Source organism: Sciurus vulgaris (assembly GCF_902686455.1).
Source record: "Sciurus vulgaris genome assembly, chromosome: 4".
NCBI lineage: Eukaryota > Metazoa > Chordata > Mammalia > Rodentia > Sciuridae > Sciurus > Sciurus vulgaris.
The window spans coordinates 53,106,068-53,119,013 of NC_136464.1; the positions used below are offsets into that span (position 1 = coordinate 53,106,068).

The 12,946-nt window shown below is 34.1% G+C and overlaps 1 protein-coding gene across 5 annotated transcripts in view; it reads right to left on the minus strand.

The window, feature by feature from the left end:
* The window catches only part of ADK (adenosine kinase), a 499,304-nt gene that overhangs the window by 166,386 nt on the left and 319,972 nt on the right, over positions 1–12,946 (minus strand). For all 5 annotated transcript variants that reach the window (XM_079135963.1, XM_079135961.1, XM_079135964.1 and 2 more), the window contains one exon: positions 9,901–10,071. In XM_079135963.1, coding sequence (XP_078992089.1) covers positions 9,901–10,071 — 171 coding nt within the window. The remainder of the gene's footprint in view (positions 1–9,900; positions 10,072–12,946) is intronic.

Genomic DNA, 12,946 nt, shown 5'->3' on the forward strand with positions numbered 1-12,946 from the left:
AATTTCATTTGAAGAGCAGTTAAGGAAATGAAAAACAGTACCAAATTAAATACTAGCAATAAACAGGAATTAATAAATATCTCTCTATTATAACACTGAAAGTAAGTGGTCTTAACCCTCCAATTGAAAGACACAGCCTGGAAGAATGAATTTAAAAACAAGATCTAAATAATGTAGTTTGAAAGAGACTCACCTTACAGGCAGAGACAGCCACAGGCTAATAGTGAAAGGATGGAAAATGATATTCCAAGCAAATGAAGCCTTAAAACAAGAAGGAGTAGCTACTCTTATATCAACAAGCAGAATTCAAATGAAAATTAATCAGAAGAGACAAATATCATACTGGTAAAGGGAACAATCCAACAAGAAGATATGATAGACGTATTTATGCCTGTCAGTATACCTAATAACATAAAACAGACACACTTTATTTAAAAACTCAGATAAACCCCAGTTCAATAATATTGGGAGATGTCAACATACCCCTATCAACAATACATAGGACTCTTCAGACTTGAAAAAAATGTAAATCAAATGGCTTTTAATAGTCATCAATAGATTATTTCATCCACTTTCTATTCAGTTGCTCATGGAACATTCTCCAAAACAGATTATATTTTAGGTGACAGGGAACTCTAAGCAAATACAAATAAAAAAAAAATATATATATATAAAATTCCTTGCTTGTTATCAGATCATAATGAAAAGAAATTGGAACTTAACACCAATAAAAACTACAGAAACTCTATGAATACATGAACATTGAACAATAAGTTTTTGAATGATAAATGTAATAATAGAAGAAATCAGGAGAAATTTAAAAATTCTTAGAATCAAGTAAGAATTGTGATACAACATACCAGAAGCTCTGGACACTATGAAGGTGGTTCCCAGGGGGAAAGTTTATACCTATGAGTGCTGTAAGAAAATCAGAATGAACTCAAATAAACATGCTTTCAAGAGCCTAGAAAGAGCAAACCAAGTCCCAAACCAGTACAAGGAAGGAAATAATTAAGATTCAAGCCAAAAATCAAGCAATAGAGAATAAAAAACAACACAATCAATGAAGCAAAGAACTGTTTCCTTGAAAACATAAAGAAGACTGACAAACCCCTAGCCAAACTAACCCCAAGAGAAAGAGAGAACACTAAATAAAATTTGAGATACAAATGGAGATATCACTACAGACATCACAGAAATCCAGAGGATCATTGGGAACTATTCTGAAAAACTTGTAGTTCAATAAACTGGAAATTCTAGAAGAAATGGATATAATTACAGACACATATAACTTGCCAATGTTGAACCAAAAAGAATATAGAAAATCTAAACAGATCAACAATAAGTAGTAAGATTGAAGCAGTAATAAAAGAGCCTTTGAACTAGGAAAAGCCCAGAACAAGATGGATTCTCAGCTGAATTCTACAAGATCTTTAAAGAAGAACTAATAAAAATGTACCTCAAACAATTCCACAAAAGAGAAAGGGGTGGAAAACTATAGACTAATATCTCTGATGAACATCGATGAAAAATCCTTACTAAAATATTAGCAAACCATATTCAACAACATACTGAGAAGACTGTATGTCATGACCGAGTTGGTTTCATTGCAGTTATGCGAAGATGGTTCAACATACACAAATCAATAAATGTAATTCACCACACAAAGAGGATTAAGAATAAAAATCACACGATCATCTCAACAGACGCAGAGAAAGCTTTTGACAAAATTCAGACCCATGTATGATAACATGAAAACACTAAAAAAACTAGGGTCAGAAGAAACTTAACATTATAAAGGCTAAATACAACAAATGCAAAGTCAACATCATAATGAATAGGGACAAACAGAAAATATTTCCTCTAAAATCAGGAACAGTCCCAGAGGATCAGGAGGCTGAGGCAGGAGGATCGAAAGTTCAATGTCAGACTCAGCAAAAGCAAGGCCCTAAGCAACTCAGAGAGACCCTATCTCTAAATAAAATAAAAAATAGGGTTGGGGATGTTGCTCAGTGGTTGAGTGCCCCTGAGTTCAATTCCCAGTATCAAAAACAAACAAACAAAAAAACAAAACAGGAATTAGAATTTTCACTCTAATTATTCCTATTCAAAGTAGTGCTTGAAATTCCATCCAAAGTGATTAAGCAAGAGAAGAAAATAAAAAAGATAAAAATAGAAAAGGAAAGTCAAATTATTATATAGTTTGCAAATGATACAATCCTATACTTAGAAAATCCAAAAATCCCCATCCAAGGACTCCTAGAGCTAATAAATCCAACAAAGTAGCAGGATACAAAATCAACAGTTTTCCTACACATCAAAAATGAATTTGTTGGGGTCTGGGGTTGTAGTTCAGTCGTAGAGTACTTGCCTAGCAAGTGTGAGGCACTGAGTTTGATCCTCAGCACCACATAAAAATAAATAAAATAATAAAGGTATTGTGTCCATCTACAACTAAAAATATTTAAAAAAAATGAATTTGTTGAAAAAGAAATCAGGAAAACAATCCTATTCACAATACCCTCAAAAAACAAAACAAAACAAAACAACAAGAACAAAACCCATTAGGAATAAATGTAATCAAGAAGATGAAAGACTTCTTTAATGAAAATTATAGACACTGAGAAACTAAAGAAGACACTAGGAGATGGAAAAACCTCATATGTACATGAATAGGCAGAATTAATATTGTTAAAATGGGCACATTAACAAAAGCAATAAGGCAGTCAATGTATTCCACAACAAAACACCAATGATGTTCTTTATGAAACTAGAAAAAAAATCTTAAAAATCATTTTGTAGAATAAAAGACCCAGAATAGCCTACACAATTCTTAGGGGGAAAAAAAAATCAATGCTGGAGACATCATAATACCTGAGTTCAAATTATGCTACAGAATCACAGTAACAAAACCTACAAGATTCTGGCTTAAAAACAGACATATAGTCCAATGGAACAGAACAGAAAACAGAGACAAACCCACATATCTGATACATGAAAAAGGTATCAAAAACATATACTGGAGAAAAGTCAGCCTTTTCAACAAATGGGGCTGGGAAAACTGTTTAACCACGTAGAAGATTAGATTTGTATCTGTTAACATGCACAAGCCAATTAAAAATGGATCAAAGACCTAGGAATTAGACCAGAAACTTTACAATTGCTAAAAGAAAACAGGGTCAACACATCAACATATAAACATAGGCAACAACTTCCTCAATAGCACTCCTAAAGCTATAGAAATATTAAGAATTAACAAATAAGATGGCTCCAAATTTAAAAAGTTCCTGCATAGCAAATGAAACAGAAGTTCGAAGAGAGAAGCTAGAGTGGGAGAAAATCTTTGCTAGCTACTTTTCTGACAGAGGATTAATATTTCAAATATGTAAAGAACACAAAAATCTTAACACCAACCCCCTCGCCCCCCACATCTTTAGCAATTAGGGAAATGCAAATCAAAACTATACTGAGACTTCATCTCACTCCAGTTAGAATGATAGCCATCAAGAACACAAACAATAAGCCAAGGAGGATCACTAGTTACAGGCCAGCCTCACCAACTTAGCAAGGCCTTAAACAACTTAGTGAGACCCTATCTTAAAATTAAAAATTAAACAGGGGTGGTGACACACCAGTGAAACTCCACATCATATAAAACCATAAGAATGGGATCCTAATTAGAGTAAGTTATACTCCATGTGTGTATGTCAAAATATACTCTTCTGTCATGTGTATCTAAAAGAACAATTTTTTTAAAAAAAGGTTTTATATATATATATATATATATATATACACATATATGTATATATATATAAAAGGTGGGGGTAGTGATGTAGCTCAATGGTAAAGCGCCTCTGGGTTCAATCTCCACTCTGCTGCCAACACCGCCACACAAAAAAGAATACCAACAGTAATAAGTGCTAAAAAGCATGTGAGAAAAATGGAACACTTTTACATTGTTGGTATGATTGTAAATTAGTACAATCATCATTGAAATTAGTAGAAGATTCTGCAAAAGACTAGGAATAGAACCACCATACTCAGTTATACGACTCCTTGGAGTTTATCCTTAAGAATTAGCATACACGTGCACCTCAGACAGACCATTAATCTCCAGGATATATAAAGAGCTCAAAAAACTTTAACACACACACACACACACACACAATACAATAAATGGGCAAAGGAAATGAACAGACACTTCATAAAAGAAACAGAATCAGTCAACAAATAAATGAAAAAATGTTCAACATCACTAGAAATTAGAGAAATCGAATTAAAACTACACTGAGATTTTTTCTTACTATAGTCAGAATGGCAGTGATCAAGAATCAATAATCAAGAATCAAGTAACAATAAATGCTGGTGAGGATGTGGGGGAAAAGGTATACTCATTCATTGCTGGTGGATCTGCAAACTGGTGCAACCACTCTGGAAAGCAGTATGGGGATTCCTAAGAAAACGTAGAATGGAACCACCATTTGACCCAGTTATCCCACTCCTTGACATACACACAAAGTACTTAAAATCAGCATCTTGCCGTGGCATAGACACATCAATGTTTACAGCATCTCAATTCACAATAGCTAAACTATGGAACCAACTTAGGTGTATTCAACAGATGAGCAGATAAATGGATATACACAATAGAATATTACTCGGTCATAAAAAGAATCAAATTATGGCATTTGCCAGTAAATGGATGAGACCGGAGACTATAATGCTAAGTGAAATAAGTCAATCCTTCAAAATATTGTCTCTGATATGTGGATACTGAATCACAATGGGTGGGGCAGCGAGGTTCAATGGATTGGAGGGGGGGATGGGGGAAGAGTGGGGATGGGAATGGGAAAGACAGTGGAACGAATTAGACACAAGTTTCCTGTGTTCATATATGAATACATGACCAGTGTAACTCCATATCACATACTACCAGAAAAATGGGAAGTTATACTCCATGAATGATATGTCAAATACATTCTAATGTCATGTATAACTAAAAAGAATAAAAAAGTTAACAATGATTTGGATACACGCATACCCATGTTTACAGCACACAATTTACCATAATCAAATTATGGGACCAGGCTAGGTATCTGTCAGTAAATGCACGAATAAAGAAAATATGGTACACATACACAATGAAGTTTCATTCAGTCATAAAGAAGAATGAAATTATGTAATGGATGGAACTTGAGAACATTATGTAAAGCAAAATAAGTCAAACCCAGAAAGTCAAGAGTTGTATATTTTCTCTCGTACATGGAAGCTTCAGAGAAAAAAGGAAAAAAAGAGAGGGAAAATCTCACAAAAATAGAAGGGAGACCAGAAGAGCAGAGGAAAAGGACCTGAGGTAGGGGAGTGGGGAGGGAAGAAGAGAGAGAAAGATGATATTGGGGAATGATACTGACTAAATTATATTGTATGCATGTAGGAATATGTCACAATGAATCCCACTGTTATGTATAATTATAAAGCATCAATAAAAAAGAAAAATGGCAAGTTAAAAAAAAAAAAAAAGCAACTCAATTTTCTATTAGGACCCCCTTCCTCCAAAGATAAACTGGCTTTACACGATGTGGAGTTTCACTGATGGCAGGTCTAAAGAATTTTAAGGAATTTGTCCATTTCAAAAAGGTTGTTAAATATACTGGAATAATATTGATAAGAGGGAAAAGAATAACTTCTAGACTAGAGCTAATTTTGTCTCACTAATGGGGCAAAGTCCTTCTGAATATCTGATGCCCCATGAATTATGAGGTTATCTACCTTGTTCAGTGGAACAGGAATAGTAAAAGGTGCCATCTGCAGTCTGAGGACTGTTCCTCTGATCTGTTCTGATTGTTCTTTTCATAAGTTTCCTAACAAATGTGCAATCATCATTACTCAGCAGAAGATGTATTGGGACTTCTTACAAATCTGTGTTCATATTTAGCTCCTTCTCTGGTACTCCTGACTTGTAAACACTAGCTTCTTAGACTCTCAACTTCCAGCTCCATCCCTTTAATTCAAAGAGATTGCTAGGCTCTACTTGGGTTATTCTTTTGCTATGGTCTAGAAATTCTCTCCAAGCAATTGGCTGGGGCAATCATTGTGGATACCTCACTTATTTCTTTTCTTTCTTTTTAATTGGTTCTTTTTAGTTATACATAACAATAGGATTCATTTTGAAAAAATTATAAAAGCATGGAATATAATTTGTTCTAATTCAATCCCCAGTACTTCCCCTCTCCTTCTCTCCTCCCTCCCCCTTTTCCCTTCCCCCTACTCTACTGCTTTGCTTTAGATATTAGGTGTGCCAGGGCTGTAGTGTTGTGGCTCAGAGGTAGAGTGCTTGCCTAGCAAGTGTGAGGCACTGGGTTCCATCCTTGGCACCATATAAAAATAAATAAATAAATGAATAAATAAATAAAATAAAGTTAAAAAAAGTTCATAGTATTTAAAAAAAAAAAAAAGATATTAGGTGTGCCAAAAGCTCACGTGTGAGACAATGTAAGAAAGTTTTAGAGGTGAAATGATTGAGTTACAAGAGCCTTAATCCAATCAGTGTGCTAATCCCCTGACAGGGATTAACTGAATGTGGCTGGATGAAATGGATCATGGGGGTATGGCTTTGGGGTACATATGTTGCAAGCTAAGATTTCTCTCTCTCTGCTTCCTGATTGTCATGTCCTGAGCCACTCTCCTTCACCACATTCTTCCATCATGATGTCCTGCCTCATCTTGAGCCCCAAGGAATGGAGTTGGTCTTCTATGAACTTCTATGAACTTCTGAAACTGTGAGTTCCAAAATAAAGTTTTCCTCCTCTAATTGTATTTTGGTCACAGCAGCAAAAAGCTAAGATATGTGCTGATCTTTCTGCTATTTACCTATAGAGTTTTTAAAAAATTAGTGTCTTGTGGATGTACATGGTGGTGCGAGTCACTGTGCTATATTCATATACATGTACACAGGAAAGTTAGGTTAGGTTCATTCCACTGTCTTTCCCTATCCCATTCTTGCTCCCTTCCCTATATTTCCCTTTGTCTACTCCACTGATCCTCCTGCTATCTTTTTATCTGTTCCTTCCCCATTTTGGATTAGCATTCACATATCAGAGAAAACATCTGATCTTTGACTTTATGGGACAGGCTTATTTTATCAGCATAATAGTCTCCAGTTCCATCCATTTACTGACAAATGACAAAGTTATTCTTCTTTATGGCTGAGTAATACTCCATTGTATGTAGATATATATGTATGTATGGGTGTGTGTGTGTGTGTATGTGTGTATATATATATATACACACACACACACATATATATATATATATATACACGTATACACACACACACACACACACACACACACATACACACACACCCACACACCACCTTTTATTTATCCATTCATCTGTTGAAGGGCACCTTTGTTGGCTCCATAGCTTGGCTAATGTGAATTTTGCTGCTATAAACATTTATGTGGCTGCATCATTACAGTAAGCTGATATTAAATTTTTTGGGTATATATCAAGGAGTAGGACAGCTGGATCATAAAGTGGTACCATTCCTCATTTGTTTTTTACCTCATAAGGATCACTGATTATTGCCTATGAAGACAGTCTTAGTAGACAAGGTATTTTGTAAAGTTTGAGGCTATCAGGAAAGTTCAAGTCATTATTACTAGTATACAACTCTGAGAAAGGCAAGGTTCAACATTAGAAAGTAAGAGCAAGTATGTTTGATTTTAGTTAAGTGACAACATTTTGGAAATTTAATATTAAATCCTGTAAATCTGAGGTTTTTTTTTTTTTGAGGGGGAAGAGGAAAGATAAAACAGTTATCTCTATATCTATCTTCACTAAGAATTTATTTTACATTTCATTGCATTTTAGAACTAAAATGTCTCTCTTTTCGTAGAGCAATGAAGATAATTTATTACTATAGAAGTCAGAAGACGAACAATGGGTGATGTAGATAAAACCTGTATTAATCTACTTGCTTTTTATTATCAAATATGTTATCGTATTTATTATCCCCATTAAATTTTATCACCTCAACTGACATTTCCAGTGTATTAACATTTTAAAAAATCTGAATCTCACATTCAACTGACTTGATATTTATTAAGGTGTTGCATTATTTGCATTTGCATTATATGCAAATACAGTTTTATCTCAAATCACTGGTCGTTTATTTGAGCAAAGCTCAGCGTAAACACTAAGGCATACCACTAGAAATCTATTCATCGACAGACTTTTGAGACTGGTTCAATAAAATACCAAATATAGCTAATTGCCTGTAGTTGATCTTTATTATTCTATAATCTGTATCACAACAGGTCTTCTCAAACATACTAAACATTTATTATTTACTGGTTTGCCATAACAGGTACTACATATATATCTCTTGAAATGAATCCAGAAGAACAGTAATCATATGAAAAGAAAGAAAGTTCTTAGAGGCTTGTAGTTTCAGCCTTCTCTTCTAGGTAGGAAAAATAATTTCTTTAAAAATCTATGGTAAGATAGAATCGAACTGGTTGGTAGGACCATTCTTTTTTTTTTAAAAATCATAGTAAAATATATAGAAGATGAAATTTACAATTTTTAAAGTATTCACTTCAGTGTCATTAAGAACATTTTCAAGGGCTGGAGTTGTAGCTCAGTGGTAGAGCACTTGCCTAGCATATTTGAGGCATTTGGTTCAATCCTCAGCACCACATAAAAATAAATGTGTGGATCTACAACAACAACAACAACAACAAAAGAACATTTTCAAGCTGGGTGCAGTGGCACACACCCATAATCCCAGCAATTCGCAGGGGTTAAGGCAGGAGGATCATAAGTTCAAAGCCAGTCTCAGCAACTTAGCAAGGCCTTAAGCAACTCAGAGAGACCGTCTTGAAATAAAACATAAAACAAAAAGGACCTAGGATGTGGCTCAGAGGCTAAGTCCCTCTGGGTTCAATTCCAGGTACCCAATAAAAGGAAAGGAAAATTTTCAGTGTTGGGTAACCATCTCCACCCTCCATTTCCTGAACTTTTTCATCATCCCAGAACAGAAGCTTTGTGTTATTAAACCATAAAGGCCCATTAAACACACCTGCACCCAAGCCACCACTATACTACTGTCTTTTTGAATTTGCCTATACTACACACCTCTCAAAAAGTGAAATTATTATTATTATTTTTTCTGTGGACTGAACCCAGGATTATGAGTATGCTAAGCAGGTACTATGACACTCAGTTACACCCTAGCCTATAAAGTGGAATTTTTACAGGAAAAGCCAATATTTATCTGAAGTGTTTGCTTATTTTACTTAACATAATATTAAAAGATTCATTCATGCTTCATTTCTTTAAGGCTGAACAATATTCCATTGTATGTATATATGAAATTGTGCTTATTAAAAAATTTGTTTCCACAGCTCTTGTGAATAGCAAATGACATTCCGTTGTATCACCATCAATTATATTGGCAAAATGATACTATTTATAAAGAATTCAATATAAATTATATCAACATTCACTCATAATCTACTAAACTAAATTAGGCTCAGACCTTGAAGAGATCAAAAGAAGAAATGAATGTGTTTTTTATCTTGATTGTGGTCATGGTGACAGGTCAGGTATACATTTACACAAACTCACACAAGTACACGATAAAAAGGGTGAATTTCACAATATGTAAATTAAATCTCAATAATCTAATCTTTGTTAAAAATAAATATTTCACTAAGAAGTTAATATATACAGAAGGAAATACTGAGTAATAGCAGTCCACACTGAGGCAATTTTGTTATGTAATTCTCAAGGACATTTATACAAAAATTTAGGGTTTTATTTATACAGTTTTAAACACACAAAGTACAGAAACAGAAAATCTAGGTACTCTTTTTTAAAAAGGGGTTAACTCACCGTCTCATTTCCAAAAAGTATGTCGACATAAGGCATAACTTTCATCAATGATTCCTTGTAGAACTGGCTAATAAATGGTGCAGACAGATTCAAAGTGAAAATCCTGTTGTTTTCAGAAGCATGGCGAGCCACTTTTAATACTGACTCTGGGGATGCTGTAAGAAAGAAGCCCTAGAAAAAGAAAAAGGAAGGGAAAATCAGAAACACCATCTCCACAGAGGCACTCTCAGTGAGAATAAAAGTAATCTATAAAAATGCAAAAGCCTATATAAGATGCAATTACAAAATGCAAGGCAGAAAAGAGCTGTACTTAATTAGAAAAAGTTAATAATATATTGTATGTTTGATATGTCATTACTTCAGAGAATAAATTATTATTTATTTTATATTAGAGTTATAGGATGAATATGGAAAGCGTTATGAGAATCAACAAAAGATAAAATTATTTAAAAGGTCTCATTCAAGACAGTGATTATATTTGAATTAGAGAAACAGTGAGGAAGGCAGATTGAATCCCAGCTTCTTGTAAACAAGTTTGTATTCTTTTAAGAGATTTAAAATAATTTGTTTATCAAAATCATAGCTTATTACCTTAGACATCTACATTAAATTTTTATTTTATTATATATATTTTATTTGTTCTAATTAGTTATACACAATTATAGAATGCATTTTGACACATTATACATAAATGGAGTATAACTTCTCATTTGTCTGGTTGTACATGATGCAGAGTTACACAGGTCACGTAATCATATGCATACAGGGTAATAATGTTCAATTCAGTCTATCATTCCTACCCCCATATCCCCTTCCCTCCCTTTGCTCCTCTCTGTCTAGTCCAAAATACCTAAATTATCTACCCCCCGCAACTGTGAATTAGCATCTGCATATCAGAGAAAACATTTGGCCTTTGGTTCTTTGGGATTGGCTTATTTTGCTTAGCATAATATTCTCCAGTTCCTTTCATTTTGTGGCAAATGCCATAATTTCATTCTTCTTTAAGGCTGAGTAATATTCCATTGGGTATATATACCATAGTTTCTTTATCCATTCATCAACTGAGGGGCATCTCGTTTGGTTCCACAATCTAGTTATTGTGAATTGAGTTGCTATAAACATTGATATGGCTGTGTCACTGTAGTATGCTGATTTTAAGTACTCTGGGTATAAACCTAGGAGTGATATGACTGGGTCAAATGGTGGTTCCATTACACCAGAGTACTTTTCAGAGTGGTTGCACCAATTTGCAGTCCCACCAGTACTGTATGAGTGTACATTATTTTCCCCCACATTCTTGTCAACACTTATTATTGCTTGTATTCTTGATAATTGTCATTCCGACTGTAGTGAGATAGAAACTCAGTGTAGTTTTTATTTGCATTTCTCTAATTGCTAGAGATATTGAACATTTTTTCATGTATTTGTTGATTGTATTTGTTCTTCTGTGAAGTGTCTGTTCAGTTCCTTTGCCCATTTATTGATTGGATTTTTTTTTTTTTTTTTTTGGTGTTAAGGTTTTTGAGTTATTCTTGATTTTACTTCTTGCACTTTAGGAGTCTTGTTACAGAAGTCAGTTCCTAAGCTGACATGGTGGAGATCTGGGCCCATTTTTTCTTCTATTTGGTGCAGGGTCTCTATTCTAGTGCCCAGGTCTTTGATCCATTTTGAGTTGATTTTGGTGCAGGGTGAGAGATAGGGGTTTAATTTCATTTTGTTACATATGGATTTCCAGTTTTCCCAGCACCATTTGTTGAAGAGGCTATCTTAACCCTATTGTATATTTTTGGCACCTTTGTCTAGTATGAGATAACTATATTTACATGGGTTTGTCTCTGTGTCTTCTATTCTGTACCACTGGTCTATGTATCTGTTTTGGTGCCAATACCATGCTGTTTTTGTTACTCTGGCTCTGTAGTATAATTTAACATCTGGTATTGTGATGCCTTCTGCTTCATTTTTCTTGATAAGGATTGCTTTGGCTATTCTGGGTCTTTTACTTTTTGAAATGAATTTCGCGATTGCTTTTTCTATTTTTATGAAGAATGTCGTTGGGATTTTAAGAGGAATTGCATTAAATCTGTATAATGCATTTGGTAGTATGGCCATTTGACAATTTTATTCTGCCTATCCAAGAGCATGGGAGATTTTTCCACCTTCTCAGGTCTTCTTTAAACTCTTTCTTTAGTCTACACTGGATTTTAAAGGACAATTCTGAATGAGAATTTTTAAAATTTCATGTTAGAAAAACTACATTCAAAAGTACTATTTATGAACATCTCTAATATAAATAAAAATCTTATTAAATATTTTTATGCTTTATAGAGAAAATATAATCAAATGCATGAATATATATGTAAGAAACTGGTCGGGCTGGTGCAGAAATGAGTACAGGAAAACACAAAGCACAATAATCAACAATGAACTTGGAAAGGCCAACTGAGTTAAGACCACAAAGGGCCTTGAATGGAAGGTTAGGAGTGTATTTGGTAAGCAGTATAGGAATGGAGTGGGGATGGATCATGAATAATGAAGTTTTCCTTGAATGAAAGGAATAAAAAGTTTATAGAAAAAAATGAAAGGTAAGTTAATGGGAACAGCAAGAATGTAGCAACAGTTAATAAAATTCTCCATTTGAGTGTGAAAAAGGAATCCATACTGGTACTACCTAAAAGACTTGGTGATTATTTAAGATGTGGAAGGCAAAAGAGGCAAAAGATGATATTTTGAATTTGGTTCTTCTACTAATAAAAGGAGAAAAATCTAGAACACAATCTGGCTTACAAGTTTAAGAGAGAGTTCAATTGTGGTTGTACTGCTTGAGGTGCTAAGGGACCTCCAAATATCTATTTGATAGTTGAACTCAGGAGAAAGGCTGTGGAAGAAGGTGGTATAAAAGACAGGTTGCATTACCAGGACAGAGAATGTAGAAGAAGAGGACCAAGGATAGAACAAAAACAAAGCTAGAGAACAGAAGAAATGAAAAAAGGAGAGAAAAAAAGGAAGGAAAATGAGAAGTGATGACAAGAGAAATCTAACATGACAA